Source organism: Oryctolagus cuniculus, chromosome 19, assembly GCF_051225735.1.
Source record: "Oryctolagus cuniculus isolate XC-2025 breed Fujian yellow rabbit chromosome 19, ASM5122573v1, whole genome shotgun sequence".
In the NCBI taxonomy this organism is placed as follows: domain Eukaryota; kingdom Metazoa; phylum Chordata; class Mammalia; order Lagomorpha; family Leporidae; genus Oryctolagus; species Oryctolagus cuniculus.
Genome location: NC_142885.1, coordinates 61583349 through 61599819, shown reverse-complemented (window position 1 = coordinate 61599819; position 16471 = coordinate 61583349). Strand labels below are relative to the sequence as shown.

Below are 16471 nucleotides of genomic sequence, written 5' to 3'. Positions count from 1 at the left end.
CCATGGCTTTCTACATCAATTTTGAAAATTAACATAAAAATACTTTCAAAGGGAAAATTGGTCTTGGAAAGAAGGAGAGCTCAAGACCAGAGCTGTTGTGCTGTGGATTAAGCCACCATTTGCAATGCCGGCATCCCAGATGGGAGAACCGGTTTGAGTCCTGGCTGCTCCACTTCCAATCCAGCTCCCTGACAATGTGGCTGGAAAGCTGCAGGTGACGGCTGAAGTACTTGGGCCCCTGCCAACCATGTAGGAGACATGGATGGAGCTTCTGGCTCCCGGCTTCAGCCTGGAAAAGCCCTGGCTGTTACAGCCATCTGGGGAGAGATCTCTAAATCTCTCTCTCTCTCTCTCTCTCTCTGCAACTCTACGGTTCAAATAAGTAAATCTAAGACACAGAGAGAGAAAGAAAGGAAAGCAATCAAGGTAGATGATTCATTGGTCATACAGAAACAAGGTTTAGCCACCTCCAAATTTCAGCTGATCAGACACTGTCATGGAAATCATCTTTCACAAATGAGATACATGGACAATGGATTGGGGGGGGTGGCAGGACAGACAGAAGGTGATGGAGAGAAAAGGTCTCCGAGTCATCCCGAAACATCCCGAGAAGCCACACATCAGCACAGGGAGACGGATCTTAAAGAATTCACTCCAGGCCTTAGCACGGATGCTTCCTGTGAGACAGACTGTGCACATGCACAGAGCCCTCCTGAAAGACATTCCAATTCCAACGACTCTTTGTTTGCACTTCCACCGTCACTAAATGCTTTCTCGGATTTGTCCCTAAAATATGTTTGTTCTCGCTCATTTTTATTACACCTTTTGGGTATATTTGTTGATTGCTGATGGAAGCTGACTTTTTTTTTTTTTTTTTTTTTTTTTTTTGACAGGCAGAGTGGACAGTGACAGAGAGAGACAGAGAGAAAGGTCTTCCTTTTTTGCCGTTGGTTCACCCTCCAATGGCCACCGCGGCTGGTGTGCTGCGGCTGGCGCATTGTGCTAATCTGAAGCCAGGAGCCAGGTGCTTATCCTGGTCTCCCATGGGGTGCAGGGCCCAAGCACTTGGGCCATCCACTGCACTCCCGGGCCACAGCAGAGAGCAGAGAGCTGGCCTGGAAGAGGGGCAACCGGGACAGAATCCAGCGCCCCGATCGGGACTAGAACCTGGTGTGCCGGCGCCGCAAGCGGAGGATTAGCCTACTGAGGTGCGGCGCCAGCCGGAAGCTGACTTTTTAATACAGACCAAGTATTAGAAATTCTGTCACTTTCACTGGTTAATCACTGATTGACTATCACAAATGTACCCCCAAGAGCAAACGGCTCCGTGGGAGGAAAAGGCCTTGGGGAGTCGGCCACGTCACATCACACCTAATGCTGGCCCCTGTGCCCTCACTGTGCGCTAAACCTGCCATGTCTATGCAACCTCATGTAATTCATGACGTACACTGCTTTCTTACCTTGGATAAAGAAAAATCACATTTTCTAAAGCTGGTTTGCCTTTTAGAGTTAAAAATGGCAAATACAAGCCATGCAGTGTAATTAACAAAACTATCGTTAGAATAACACATCATCACTCCGTACGAATACCAAAGAGCACAAGGCTTGGCCCCTGTTAATTTATCTGACGCTAAGTTACACCTGATTTCAGAACACTGGGGTGGGCACACTTCTGCATTTGACGGGAAATCCACAGAACTAAGTAGAACGTGGTGTGTTCCCCGAACTTGTCCCAGCTCCCAGCTCGTCCTGTGAACACCTCACATTTAACCTTTCACAAACGACTTCATCATTGCTTCTCCAAGACTGGCTCCTTCTCAGATGTCCCTTGGTCTGCCACCATTACCCCTGGTCCATCAACCTGCAGATCCTGGGCTTGTGTGTCACTGCAGGTCAGAGCTTCCCAAGTACAACACCCCCTATTGTCCACAGCCCCTCCTCCACGTCCCCCACCCCCCACCCCTTCTTGGGTCTGGGCCTTGTCATTCCTGCCTGGGGAGAGGAGGTGGCAAGACCAGCTCCCTGCAGTTCTGCCACTCCAGACCCCCGCAGGCAGTCACTCTGATGTCTCTCTTCCTACCCCTCACCCCGATCATCAGGTTCCTTCCTTTAACAAGAGCCACCGCCCTCCAGTCCCCGAGAGAGAATGCCAGTGTCAGACCCGACAGGGCACGAGGCACGCATTCAGCAAACACGTGGTGGAGAGATCAGTGGAGACATAAGCGGATCCCTGCTGTCCGGCACTGGGGCTACCACGAGCCCAAGGCTTTTCCGGCTCTGTCTGTCACTGGTCCCCCCACACCAGCGGCTCTCCTCCAGACCAGGGTCCTGATGACAACGCCCACGGTCTCTCTGGGATCTGTGTGGTGCTGTTAGAGGCAGACAGGTCCAGCCCCCGAGACCTCGTGGAACAGTAGGGGAGACGGACAGCAAGCAAGTCAGTAATGAGACTCACGACGCAGCGCGCTTGCTACGACTGCAGAAGTCACCAGGGTGGTCACGGGACCTGGGGCCTGGGGGGCAGGGAGGGGGCTCACTCCAAGCTGGGGCTGTGAGACTCGGAGGCTGGAGCAGGAGCTGGCACTGACGACACCAGGGCACACAGGCGTGCTCCTGCACGACTTTGGGCCTCCACCTCCCGACACCCTCCCCTGGGCCCGGGGCAGCCCAGACTCTGAGGCTTGCTGCCCAGCCCTGACTCCTTTACCAACTGAGTGACGTGGCTCAAGGTCCTTACCCTCTCAGGGCCTCAATGTCCTCACCTGTGAAGTAATGGTAACAGCCCCTCCCTCAAAAGAATCGAGGAGACTGAGTTAATTCACTAGAGCATTTGGACCAGGCCCGGGGAAATGGCCAGATGTGAGCCATGGTTACCATGGCAACCGTTCTGCATGGCTCCTGCCCTTGCCTGAGCAGGGACAAGGCGGCTGCAGGCTCACACCCCTCTTGGCTCCCCTGGTGTACAGCAGGGCTCAGGAAATGCCTGGGAGACAGACGAGTATGCATGCATCCCACTGCTTTTCTGCACCAAACTCAACTCATCGCTTAAGTCTGCCTTCCGGAAACTTCCCAATGTCCTCTCCTATTTACCTGCTTTGGTCTGAACACCTTTCCCTTCACACACATGTACTGCATTGGTTATAAAAATAGCAGGGCCGGCGCCGCGGCTCAATAGGCTAATCCTCCGCCTAGCGGCGCCAGCACACCAGGTTCTAGTCCCGGTCGGGGCGCCGGATTCTGTCCCGGTTGCCCCTCTTCCAGGCCAGCTCTCTGCTGTGGCCACGGAGTGCAGTGGAGGATGGCCCAGGTGCTTGGGCCCTGCACCCCATGGGAGACCAGGAAAAGCACCTGGCTCCTGCCATCGGATCAGCGCGGTGCGCCGGCCGCAGCGCGCCGGCCGCGGCGGCCATTGGAGGGTGAACCAACGGCAAAAGGAAGACCTTTCTCTCTGTCTGTCTCTCTCTCTCACTGTCCACTCTGCCTGTCCAAAAAAAAAAAAAAAATAGCAAAGATGTGTAGCTCTACGGCTCTCTGCGGGCTTTCTGGCTAAAGAGCGCGTGCCAGGGAAATGCAATTTTTGCAGCTCCTCATGGCGCAGTCTGCACTGAGAGTCACAATCTAAATGTCCCCGGCAATACTCATCATTTAGTGGCTGGAAAAAAAAAAAAAAAAACAGCAGCTGAACAATACTCCCCACCTTGGGAATCCAAGCTGGAAAACTGCCAGAACTTAACACAACAAACAGCGCCCTTCATTAGTGTTGCTTCAGGCTTGGGGGTGGGGGTGGTGACAGCTAATGGGGGCGGGGCTTCTTTTTGGGGTGGTGAGATGTATGCCACTCTGAGAATACATTCCAGCCACTGAATTGACCAGTCTGGAAGAATGCATTGTAGGTAAAAAAAACTCTTTAAAGAGAGAGTCCCCTTCCAGACCCTGTGCCGCTACCCAAACCATTAATTACAGTGACAGCGCCATCTCCAAGTATCTCCAAGCTCTCCTTGTCCCCAGCAACTGACCCTACCTCTCCTCCCTTCATTTAAATGTGCCCCGAAGGCAGTCTCTGAGCTGCACAAACACGGTGCAGCCACGGTTTGGCTGCCACAGTTACCATCAGGGATGGCGGACCTGCTCAAGTCGTCATCCACAACCCTGCGGAGAGGGAAGATGGCAGATGGGCGGGGGCTTCTCGACTAAGTGGCTCTCAGCATCGCTGGCTTTGGCTGAGGCTGTTTTAATGGCAAAGGGTGGGGAAAGGCACTTCCAGACTGTGTGGATGTTTACCATGATTTTTTTCCTCCATTCTTCATGTATCCGTTACCCAGGACAGCAGGCAGCTGCTGGCCTGGGCAGTTCTCCAGGGAGAACGGTGGACAAGGTGCCTTCTCTGGGCTACTGTAGCTACGGAGGCACGAAGCTGGGCAGAGGCCCTGGATGGGAAGAGAAGGTCGTCACTCCTGCGGCATATGTGGCTCCAGGACACAGGGCACCTGCTGGTGAGACAGCCTCTCCAGCAGTCACCTGCGAGGGCGGCACACACTGGACACTCCCAGCGAGCTCACCCGAGGATTCCAGTATCTGTGCAATGCTTTGGTTTCAGCTTAGTTTTGTCCACAAAAGCCACAGCATGGGTAAGCACTGGGTTCTGCAGAACACACAGGGGACCCAGGGCCAGTGTGTCCGTCCTATCCACCCATCCTGCTCAATGTCAAGTGGCCACTGGACACCCATTGCCACACATTGTCCTGGGTCCAGGCTCTCTGTCTGCTGGGAATTCACAGTCCAGAGGGAGGAGAAGGCAGCCAAGTCACTAGAAGAAATGGCTGCTGCAAGTTGTAACAAGTGTCACAGACAATCTGTGAACGTGAGTGGCAGGCATCTAAGTTAGAATGGGGCTTCTCTGAAAATGGGACTTGAATGAGAAGCCACTGGAGAGGGCAAGACCAGGCAGAGAAAGGCCAAGTCCAGAGGAGACGGCTCCAGAACTGTTTCAAAGACGTCACTTGGATGCTGCGTGGGGGACGGACCGCAGGGACAAGAGCAGCCACAAAGGATTTCTGGACTGTCCAGGTTAGAGATGCTACTAGGCTGGTGGCCAGGCTCAGGGTGTTGGGAGCAGGAATGGAGACAGGTGGACAAGACCAGTGTGCTCTGGGGGTTCACTGGGCAGAAATGGGAAGAAGCAGCGGCCAGAACTGGCTGAACTGGCAAGCTGGGGGAAGGCGTGGTCCAGTGGCCAGGCCCAAGGCTGGGAGCCGCAGAGTGGAATTCCACTGTCCCCCACTTCCCAGTGGGAGGACCTGCTGTCACTGAAGCACCCCAGTGCCCTCAGGTGGAGGAAGTCACTGCACACCAAGGCCTGCACACACGTGATCACAGCTGTGTTACACACATGATCACGGCTGTATCCTCAACAGACCCAGCCAAGGTCCTGTTCCCTTTTGACAGACAGGGACCTGAGGTGTCAGCACCACGGCTTCTTCTTCTTCTTCCCTATTTTTCCTTTGTTAAACAAAGCCTCTTGCGGGCTGGTTTGCACTGCTCAGTATTTCCTGACCGTCTGGTTCCACGATCCCGGTTCTCAAAGCTGAGTCATAGCACCTCTGGTGCTCCCAAGGTCTGAAGGTGCCCCAGCCCTCTATTACTGTCCCTTCCTCATGGGAGGGTTGGGCAAAGTCGAAAATCACACAGTGCACGAATACAAGGGCTGTCAGCCCCCTCTGGGAAGACACTCTCCTAACAGACCACCGCTAGGCTGCTGGAAATACTTTTTTGAGAGACAGAGGATACAGAGAGAGGGCAAGAGCTCCTATCTGCAGGCCCAGCCCCAAAACAACTGTGACAGCCAGGACCAGCTGAGGCCAAAGGCAAGAGCTGGGAACTCAATGCAGGTCCCCTGCATGGTGGCAGGGACCCAATCATCTGAGCCAACACTGCCATTTGCCATCAGCAAGCAGCTGGAGGCAGGAGCTAACCTCAGACACTGTGACATCAGACTTAGGAACCCCAGCCACTGGCCAAACAATGCCCCCTGTAAAAGGTACCCACTCCAGCCATGTGGCCGGGAACCTTCCCCTTAGGTAGAAGGGGGAAAAAAAAAAACAGCAAAAGGCAAAATGGTAGGGCAGCAGGGGCTTTCTGAGAAATACCACAACTGCACCCAGGTCACTAAAGCAAAGCCAGTGCACACAGGTGTAACTGTGTAAGCAGTGTAAGAGCTCTTAACTGTCCAAATATGCATACCCAAACTCGGAAAAGGAAACTCAACAGCTGTTTGTGCCAGGGTATGTAAGACATCGCCCTGCTTTGTTCAGGGCCCAGAATTTTTAAGACAAAACTCTGCTCTGGGCCCACTGGCAAGAATAAAACCTGCGTTCCTGTTAAGGGCCTTGGTGTCCCACATCTCTGAGAATCCCGCTACAGCCTGGGGCAAGCTGATGGCTAAGGCCCTGCAGCAGCTGCCACCAACCACACCTGAGCGCCCGTCCCTGGAGGAGTTTGCTCGTCACGTGTCCGTGGGGAACTGTCCTCAAGTCACCCTAATTTAATGACATGTATGGGCCACAAAGATATTAAACAGGGTTGTTTCCAATAAAACGAGCGTGAATGCTTTGGGAAGACTCAACCAAGGCGAGGTGGTAAAAAAACAACTTGTGAACCGACGGCTGGGGAGGCATGACTGGAAGGACGAAAATGCATGAGCCTAGAAGAGTTCTTCATGTAGGCCGCTTTCCAAGTGATTTTTAACCGACTTCGCAGTTCGCTGGAGAAAACCCAAACAGATTGAAAAATCACTCTGGGTGTTGTTTGTACAGGAGAGGCTCTGTGGCAGGCCCACCTGTCAACTCAGGCTCCAAGACACGTCCTTGGCCCAACCTCAAAGAACTGGCACACACACACACATGCACACTGAGGTTCTACAATAAAGTGAAATGTTCAAAAGGAATGCTGTGTAAATTTTTATGATTCCTCTCTTTAACTTGTTTTTTTTTCCCCCACTACTCATCAACTCTAAGGCTTTCACTGTAGATAAAAAATAAACGGCAGCAAACTGCAACAGGAAGGTGTAGGTAACAGTAATGTGCTGTTTCAAAAAGAGTAGAGGCAGGGACTTTGGACACTTTCACCACAAAGAAATAATGAATGTTTGTCCTGATTCGAACACTACACACCATATATATATATATATATATATATATATATATATATAAACTTGACAGGTAGAGTTATAGACAGTGAGAGAGAGACAGAGAGAAAGGTCTTCCTTCTGTTGGTTCACCCCCTAAATGGCTGCAATAGCCAGAGCTGCGCTGATCCGAAGCCAGGAGCCAGGTGCCTCTTCCTGGCCTCCCATGTGGGTACAGGGGTCCAAGCACTTGGGCCATCCTCCACTGCCCTCCAGGGCCACAGCAGAGAGCTGGACTGGAAGAGGAGCAACCAGGACTAGAACCCGGTGCCCATACAGGATGCCAGCACCGCAGGTGGAAAATTAACCAAGTGAGCCATAGCGCCGGCCCCCATTACACACAATATAAATGCACTGTCACATCACATGGTAGCCCTTAAATGTGTATAATTTAATGTGTTGATGAAAATAATAATAAAAAATAAGTAGTAATGGAAATGTTTTAAAAATTTGACCCCGGTCCATACCACAGGTAAGAACAGAATTGGATCTGAATGTAAGAGCTCAAAATACGTAACTCCTAGAAGAAAACACAGAAATAAATCATAATGGGGGAGGCGCTGTGGCTTAGCAGGCTAGGCCTCCACTTGTGGTGTGGCCATCCGTATGGATGCCAGTTCAAGTTCCAGCTGTTCCTCTTCCAGTCCAGCTCTCTGCTGTGGCCTGGGAAGGCAGTGGAGGATGGCCCAAGTGCTTGGGCCCTGCACCACCTCATGGGAAACCCGGAGGAAGCTCCTGGCTCCTCATCAGCTCAGCTCCAGCTGCTGTGGCCATCTGGGGAGTGAGCCAGTGGATAGAGGATCTTTCTGTCTGTCTCTGCCTCTCTCTGTGACTCTACCTCTCAAATAAATAAATATTTTTTTAAAAATCATAGCTATTTGGAGTTAGGCAAAGATTTCTAGGTTATGACATCAAAAGCACCAATGACAAAAGGGACAGTGGATAAAATGGACTTCATCAAATTAAAAACACTGATTTCCACAAACACCTTCATGCAAGTGAAGAGAGGATCCATGAATTGCAGGAGGTATTTGCAAAATCATGCACCCGGAAAAGATAAAGAAGTTTACAGCTTCATAACAAAAAGACCACACAGTTTAAAAATGGGCAAAGGATCTAAACACCTTCAAAGGTATACAGACCGCCAATAAACATGTGAAATGATGTCAAAAACCATCAGTCGATAGGAAAACACAAAACTGAAACCACCCTGAGATACCACTTCAGAGCCATGTGGACAGTGGCAATCAAAAGACACTAAGAAGTGCTGGCAAAGAAACGGAAAAACTGGAACTCGCACACTTCGCTGGTGGGAATGTAAGTGCGCACAGCTGCTTTGGACACAGTTCCTATCTGACCCAGCGATTCAATCCTACCTCCACCCAAGAGATGAAAGCACACGTGCGTACAGAGGCCTGTATGCGGCTGTTCACAGCAGTTCTTCCATCATAGACGAAAAGGGCCCAAAGGAGTGAATGCTCATCAGTGTAAAGGAAAAGTTCAAGCACCCGTCCGCGGGTGAATGAGTCAATAAAACACGGGTATTTCCCAAAGGTATACCACTCAGCAGAATGAACACAGTCCTGGGGCCAGCACTGTGGCGTAGCGGGTAAAGCAGCACCGGCATCCCACATGGGCATGGTTGGAGTCCTGGCTGCTCCACTTGCAGTCCAGCTCTTTGCTATGGCCTGGGAAAGCAGCAGAAGATGGTCTAAGCTCCTGGCTTTGGATCGGCCCAGCTCCAGCTGTTGCAGCCATTTGAGGAGTGAACCAGTGGATGGAAGACTTCTCTGTCTCTGCTTCTGCCTCTCTGTAACTCTGCCCTTCAAATAAATAAATAACTCTTTAAAAAAAAGAGAGAGAGACACAGTCCCGACAAAGGCTACCATGTGCATTATTTATTGCATTTACTTAATGTTTTATTTCTTCTGTTCAGTCCTTGCTACTAACGTGTGTGAGCCTTAACTTTTTTGCCCCCTTAAATTAGTTTCATACACAAATGTTTCTATTTTCATAAAGCGGGAGGAGATAGGTCATCTGTGCTTGCTTTTTTTTTTAAGTCTTTATTCTGAAGGGGTGCAGAGGTAGGGTACGTCAATCAAGTGAGCAAGGTGGTGTATATGCAACATGAAGAGAAGCTGAGCAAACCTCAGTGTAACAGTTATGAAGTCTGGGGATGTCCCCTGGACTGCACTTACATGTCCCTCCCGTCCTAACAGCTGCCAGCAGGGCCAGACTGGACCCTTCAGCTGTGCACAAGATTCCCTGTATTTTAATGTGCACAATGGACCTTATTTTTTTTAAGTGTTAAAGTCTGCCAATTGCTAAGAAAACATAAAAATCTCAAACACATGAAGCTAAGGCGAAGAAGCCAGTCTCAAAAGACCACACATTACCCGATTTGATTTATAGGAACTGTCCAGAAAAGCGAGCGCATGGAGGTGATGGGCAGCTGTCTGCACAGGAGTGGGAACGTGGAGAGACTGCAAATGGGCACGAGGCTTCCTTCTGGGCGGGAGGTGGAGATGTGCTACATTAGCCTGTGACCTCGTCCCTCTGCGGATTTAGTAAAACTGTTGAATCGGATGATTACGATGAATGAGTGCTACAGTATGTAAACGCTACCTCAGTAAAACCAAGCAAAGCTCAGCTGCTGTGACTAAACTCCATGCTAGTTTGGTCTGTGGGCCTAGTACAGGTGCCCAGTCCAAACCACGGCCTCCCATCAAACCGTTTTACAGAACCCTTATGAAATAAGACAAGACTAGCTTGGCCTAAATGCAAATCAAAAATGACTCAAAAATAGGCTGGCCCCGTGGCTCACTAGGCTAATCCTCCTCCTTACGGCGCCGGCACACCGGGTTCTAGTCCCGGTCGGGGCGCTGGATTCTGTCCCGGTTGCCCCTCTTCCAGGCCAGCTCTCTGCTGTGGCCAGGGAGTGCAGTGGAGGATGGCCCAAGTACTTGGGCCCTGCACCCCATGGGAGACCAGGAGAAGTACCTGGCTCCTTCCATTGGATCGGCATGGTGCGCCGGCCGCAGCGCACTGGCTGTGGTGGCCACTGGAGGGTGAACCAACGGCAAAGGAAGACCTTTCTCTCTCTCTCTCACTATCCACTCTGCCTGTCAAAAAAATTAAAAAAAAGTAAATAAATAAAAAAATGACTCAAAAATAAAAGCAAATTTGTCTTTTGAAAATGTAATGGAGTAAGCGTTGCATGTCCTAATGTGCGCGGGTCACTCCACCTCATGACGATGACTGCAGTCAGGAGGTGATGAGTAACCAACGCTCCCGCTGTATCACAGGCACGGGTCACAGGAGACTTCCCTCTGCCACCTACGTTTAATAGAGTTTATATGAGCAAAGCAAAACAAAAACAATTCACATGTTGAGTAATTCCCGGAGCTAGAGCAGGTCTTCAGAACTCTAACCAACAGTGTGACCAGACAGTATTTACAGAAAACAGAAGTGGGGTATAGAAAACAACTTAACCATCTACAGCCCAATCAACCAGTCAGTTGGTTACAGCTTAACTAGTTTGTTATTTACAAATTAACTAACTGGCTACAGAGCCTCCCACAACCAAGCAAAGCTCAGCTGCTGTGACTAAACTCCATGCTGGTTTGGTCTGTGGGCCTAGTACAGGTGCCCAGTCTAATCCACGGCCTCCCACCAAACTGTTTTACAGAACCCTTATGAAACAAGACAAGACCAGCTTGGCCTAAGTGCACGGCACAACTGAAAAGACTTATTTCACCTTCTTCACTGTGCTGCTGGAATTTTTCAAACCACAATCTTTTCAACTCTTCAAACTTGGATAAAGATTTCCAGGTTGACCAGTTCTAGAAAAGGTCCTAACCCCTGCAAGCGATAGAGCAAGTTATTTTCTACATAGACTCTGGTGACTCTCTGCCACGTGGGAGGCGTTCCAGACAGCACTGAGAAATATTCAGGATTAGCAAATGCAGCCTGGAGAAGTTTACAGCGTCTGGGACGAGCAGGCACGGTGGTGCAGTGGGTTAAGCTGTCACCTGGGATGCCAGCACCCACAGAGGAGTGCCTGTTTCAGGTCCTGGCTACTCTGCTTCTGATCCAGCTTACTACTAACGTGCCTTGGAGGCAGCAAGTGATGGCTCCAGGACTTGAGCCTTCCCCACCCCGCTTCCCTCGTGCCCCATGCAGGAGACTGAATGGAGTTCTTGGCTCCTGGTTTCACCCTAGTCCAGTCTTGGCTGCTGCAGCCATCAGAGGAGTGAGCCAGAAGATGGAAAATCTCAATCTCAATCTCTCTCTCTCTCTCTCTTCCCCCATCCCTGCTGCTCTTCCCCCCAACTCTGCTTTCAAATAAGCAAATCCCTCTTAAAAATAAAAAGCCTAGGAAAATCATCTTTGTAAGACCACCCCCCCCCCAGAGTTCTCTTGAAGGAAGAATATTCTGGAGGTAGAAAGAGCTGGAAACAGACTATGACCTAAAAACAATTTTAAAATAAATAATTTTCCAAAACCTATTTTATTTTGATCCTTCTCCCTTTCAGAATTTCTTCAAAATAGACATTGTAAACTTCTCAGACAGCTATCTGCTGGAAGAAAGCAGCCCTAATTAGGCTATGTGTCAAAGAAATATAATTATCAATTTGCCTAATTAAAATGAATATCCGAACACGCCCCAGTAATGTGCGCTTTCTCAGGTGAGGCATACAATTTACTTTCTGTAAACAATCCATCCACAGCGCCTGGCTGGTGATGTTAACAGGGAACGGATGACTGAAGTCCAGCTCCCCAAACGACACGGAGGAGGACGGTGCAGAGTGCCGCTGTGGACGCCGATCACCTGTGGCGGCTGGGGTAAAGCAAAGCGCACTCTGATTTAACCGAAACAAACCGTGGCGCTCTCTGGAGGGTCTATCACAGGGTTGTGGAGCAGGGCCAACAGAGCTGTCCTGGGGGCCATTGCTAGAGTTCACCGAACCCCTGTTTTGGCAAGAGATGGGGGACAGGTTGGTTCGCTCACCTTCTCCTCTGAGGCTGCCCAGTTTGACTCTGTGCCTTCCCAAGGAGCCTGGACAGGCACCGGACACTCACAGCACCTCTGCTGGTCGCCAGCAACACTACGAGAGTCAGGACCCAGGGCAAGGTCCAGGAGAACAATGGAAGCAACACCGTGGATTCGGCCCGTAAGAGAACTGAGCCCCACGACCAGGGTGCTCGGCACGTGGCCCCATATCCACTCAGCGTGCCTGCTGGGACTGGGGGCCCCCAGAGACCAAGGGCGGCCCCATTTCTAGACGGAGTCACTGTTCGTGAAGTCACTCTCTCCCCGCAACCCAGAACGGTCTCGCTGTCACCCCATTCTTGTCCAAGTGGACCCGCCTTGTCCTCTGGCAACCCCATGGCACTCCCGATGGCCTAGGAAGTCTGGACACCTCAGCACCCCACAATCTCCATGGGATGCGCACCTCACCCCCATGCACCTCCAGCCCAGCAAACACACACACCCCAAGTGCACCAGTGAGGCTACGGAAACGTAGCTTTAAGACAAGACCCTGAGCTCCAGCATCCAATCAGACTGTGCCCAGAGTTGCTCCTGAGTAGAAGTCCCTCTGTCACCATTGCTGGAATGTCATTAGGGCAACTGTTCCAACAGCGCCGAACCCCTCACTCCCCTGGCTCTGCCCCAACAGTCATCTGCACTGCTTTGTGTGACCACAGGGTTTAGGGGGTTCCCCAAGTGGCCACATCGGAGGAGCAGGAAGAGCACATCTGGTTCTCATTCACCTAGCAGCTAGCACCATGCCTGAGACAGTACATGTGACGACTAGACAACTGATGGACGGATGGGCACTTGATGGGTAGATGGTAGATGGCTGGGTAAATGGATGGACAAACAGTTGGACGGATGAAGGGACAGATGCGTGCACAGTCAACGGATCCATCTGCTGCCAGGGCCACCCCCTCTCCTGAGCTCTTCACTTCCAATTTCTCTTGGTCCCCCTCTCCAACAGCCTTTTTGCATTTTCACTGCAAATCCATCTCAGATCAACTACGCCAGGACAAGCGGCGTAACCCCTCTAAGCTTAATTTTCTTCCAGTGAGTGAAGGGGCAATCGTAACACCTGTCTCAACAGGACCACCCTGAAGATGACACGAGGGATTCCACACCAACCAGAAGAGTTTCAGCAGCACTCTGCCTCAAGCTGTCCTACCCTGTAACTACTGCATCACCAAATGGCTCCAAGCAGAGCCCATCTGCTACAGCGCATACAACTTGTTCCCCAAGTGTGCATGTGTCACAGCTTGGCCCCCAAGAATGGTGATGTGCGAGGTGGGGCACCCTTCAAAGCTGGGACCTAGCGGGAGGTCTTTAGGACATGGGGGCCCTGCCCTTGGGAGGGACTGAGGGAGTGCTCATGGCACCCCCATGAGCTGTCATAAAATAAGCTTGGCCACTCCCTGCCTTTCTGGCTTCCTGCCCACACCATGTGACACCAGTACGAATGCCACCTGCCTTGCCAGTCCCGGCCCATGAGTTTCCAGAGCTGTGAGCTAAACAGGCCTCTTTATAAAGCAGCCTCTCTCCGGTACTTTGTTGTAATAACCGAAGCACAGGAATGTTTGTTCCCACCCTACTGATCTGACGCCTTCACCCTCACCATTCCCCCAGCACTGTCTTCTACAACTGTACGGGAACTGCTCTGAGGGCCACCTAGCCATCGCAGCTGCGTCCCGTGCTCGGCTGACATGCGTCAGCCTCTCCGACAGCTGCCCTGTGTCTCACCTCCCCAGCGCCCCCGGCTTCCCCTTCCACCGCTTCTGTTCCTGTGCGAGCCCCTCAGTGTCCTCGCCTCACCCCTGAACACCGGCGTGTCCACACACTTCGCCTCCGACTCCTCCCCTGCACACTGCACCCCACAGTCGCCTCAGAATCCCGGATGGCGTCTCACATCCATCTCCTCATACCCAACACTCCTCCTTATTCCCTGATCTCAGACAACAGCCCACCAGCCCCCAGGACCAAAACTTCAAATCCCGCCTCCTCCCACAACAGGGGCTCTCAGAGCCCATCACCTGCCAGGCATTGGGGGGGGGGGGGCAGGGCTCTGTGCCTGTACTAGGAGCCCCTGGGGGCATGTAACCACCCCCCCCCAAGATACTGCAGAATGCAACATGCACGTAATAAATGTTTCTTCAACTGAAAGGAAGAGATACGGCACAGTACCAGGGGACTCTCAGACACGGCTGGTGGAGTATAAACTGGCACAGCCGCTGTGGAAGGCAATTTGACAGTGCCTAGTGAAGCTGAGGAAGACTACACCCTAGGATCCAGAACCCTGCTCCCCGGGATGGGTCTACGTCCTGGGGAACCTCTCCCTCGTGTCCCCAGTAAATGAGCATTCAGTGTCCCTAGGAGCGTGAAACACAGAAACAACCCAGTGGCCTGGCAGACTCGAATTAGGGTAATTAAAGGAGGGTTTGAAGGGGCGTATCTGGGATGGGCTGGGGAGAGGGAAACTACCAGGGGCAGCTCAGTAACCCACAGGTAGAAGGCGCAGCTACTGCCTCTCCTGCACCTGAACGCAGAGAGCAGTGATGGAGATCTGGAGACCCAGTGGGCGGCCTGCGGTGAGAGCAGGTGCACATACCGCGAGCCCAAGGCGACCCCACGGGGAATAAGGTACGAGGATACACACACCCTGGCTTTTGCTTCCTGCTCCGATGCCCAGCTGGGGCTCCCCACGGGCGGGCCCCAAGGAGAAACCAGAGGGTAGCTAGCGCCCACTGGTGTAACAGGTAACGGCTAAGGCCCCGGAGAGACCGAGGGCGGGGCCTCCGTGTATCCATCAGTAGACTGTATCACATAAAGGGTATGCTCGTGCATGGCAAGTTGCCCAGCGGGAAAATGCGCGAAGTAGCTAGCGCTCCTTCTATCAATATGGATGTATCCCAAAACCCGCGTGCCGCCTTTTCCACCCAAGACGCATTCAAATGCACCAGAACAGACGGTATTTTCCCAAACCCGTCGCAGCTATATTTCTAGCCCCGCACGCTGTTCCCAAACCCGCAGCGAGAGAGGAAGAAGAACATGGGTGCAGCAGAGACTCGATGGCGCGGCGGGGCGGGGGTGCTGCCGAGACCGGGCAGCCCAGGAGGGGCTCCGCGAAATGGGGGCGTCGAGGCGCGTGGCCGCCCACCAGCCCAGTGCCAAGGCCTTGGGGAGGGAAGGCGCTGGCCCTTTCACGGGCCGTGGCGGAGCACGGGGCGAGGAAGGGCGGCAAGGACTTGGGCTGCAGCCGACGAGCGGACGGGAGCCCCGGGGCCCGGCCCGGCCGCCCCGCGTGCGCGTGGGCAGCCTCACGCTGGCCCGCACCCCCGCGCTCGCGGCGGGGCAGGTGACCCGAGTCCGAAGTCCGCTGCCCCAGGCCTCTCCTATTCAGGAAAGAGCCGTAATCACGAAGGATAAAACATGGTGCGCTGATGGACCGCAAACAAAACAAAACAAAAACAAAAACAAAAACCCGCAGGTGCCGTCAGCTGCCACTCATAGCCGGCGACTTTCGGGTGACAGATGAGGAAACTGAGGCCCCGGCCTCCGAGGTCTCCTCCTCTTCCTTCCCTTCTCGCGGGGAAGTCAGGCCGCGGCCCGCGGTGCTGCTCGGCCGCCCGCCGCCGCCCGCCGGGCTCGCGGGACGGGGCGCAGCCCTGGAAGCCCCAGGCGGGGGCGGCGCGCCCGTCGCGCGCGTCCCGGCCCGCGGCGCAGCCCCAGGTAGGCTCCGGAGGGAAGCGCGCGCGCCCTCGGAGGGAAGGTTCCCGGGCGGAAGGTTCCGCAGCCCAGAGTCCCCTCCCCGGGCATCGCGCCGGCGGTACCTGCAGGAAACGCGTCCAGGGTCCTGCCCCGGGCTCTGTGGAAAACACCCTCCGCCTCCGCAGCCGACATGGCGAGCGGGTTTCCGGCGTCGCCTGAGCACGCCGCGCGGGAGGCAACGGCACGAAGTCCACACCGCCCAACTGCCCGGCCGGACCCCGCTCAGGGCGGTGCCCTCTGCGCGGGGCGGGGCGGGGCTCGGGCGCTCGGGGCGCGGCTAGTGCTGCCTGGGCGGAGCCGGGGCGCGAGCCGCCCTCGGGAATCGACTTGGGTCCTGGCGGCTGGGGGGCCTGGCGGCCAGGGCCCAAGGGGGCGCAGGGGTCTGCGTGGGCCTCTGGCTGTGGGACAGGTGCTTCCTTCCCTAAGAGTAGACTGCGTCATCTAGCGAATAAAGGCACAGGACCCCGACTTGGCGTTTCCTGAGTTCT

At 53.4% G+C, this 16471-nt stretch overlaps 1 protein-coding gene across 1 annotated transcript in view; it reads right to left on the bottom strand.

The window, feature by feature from the left end:
* CPPED1 (calcineurin like phosphoesterase domain containing 1) overlaps positions 1 to 16203 on the bottom strand; it is a 110209-nt gene extending 94006 nt beyond the window's left edge. The window contains exon 1 of the mRNA XM_017342463.4: positions 16046 to 16203. Within this exon, the coding sequence (XP_017197952.3) occupies positions 16046 to 16115 (70 nt within the window). The 5' untranslated portion in view covers positions 16116 to 16203. The remainder of the gene's footprint in view (positions 1 to 16045) is intronic.
* Between the last annotated feature and the right edge of the window lie 268 nt (positions 16204 to 16471).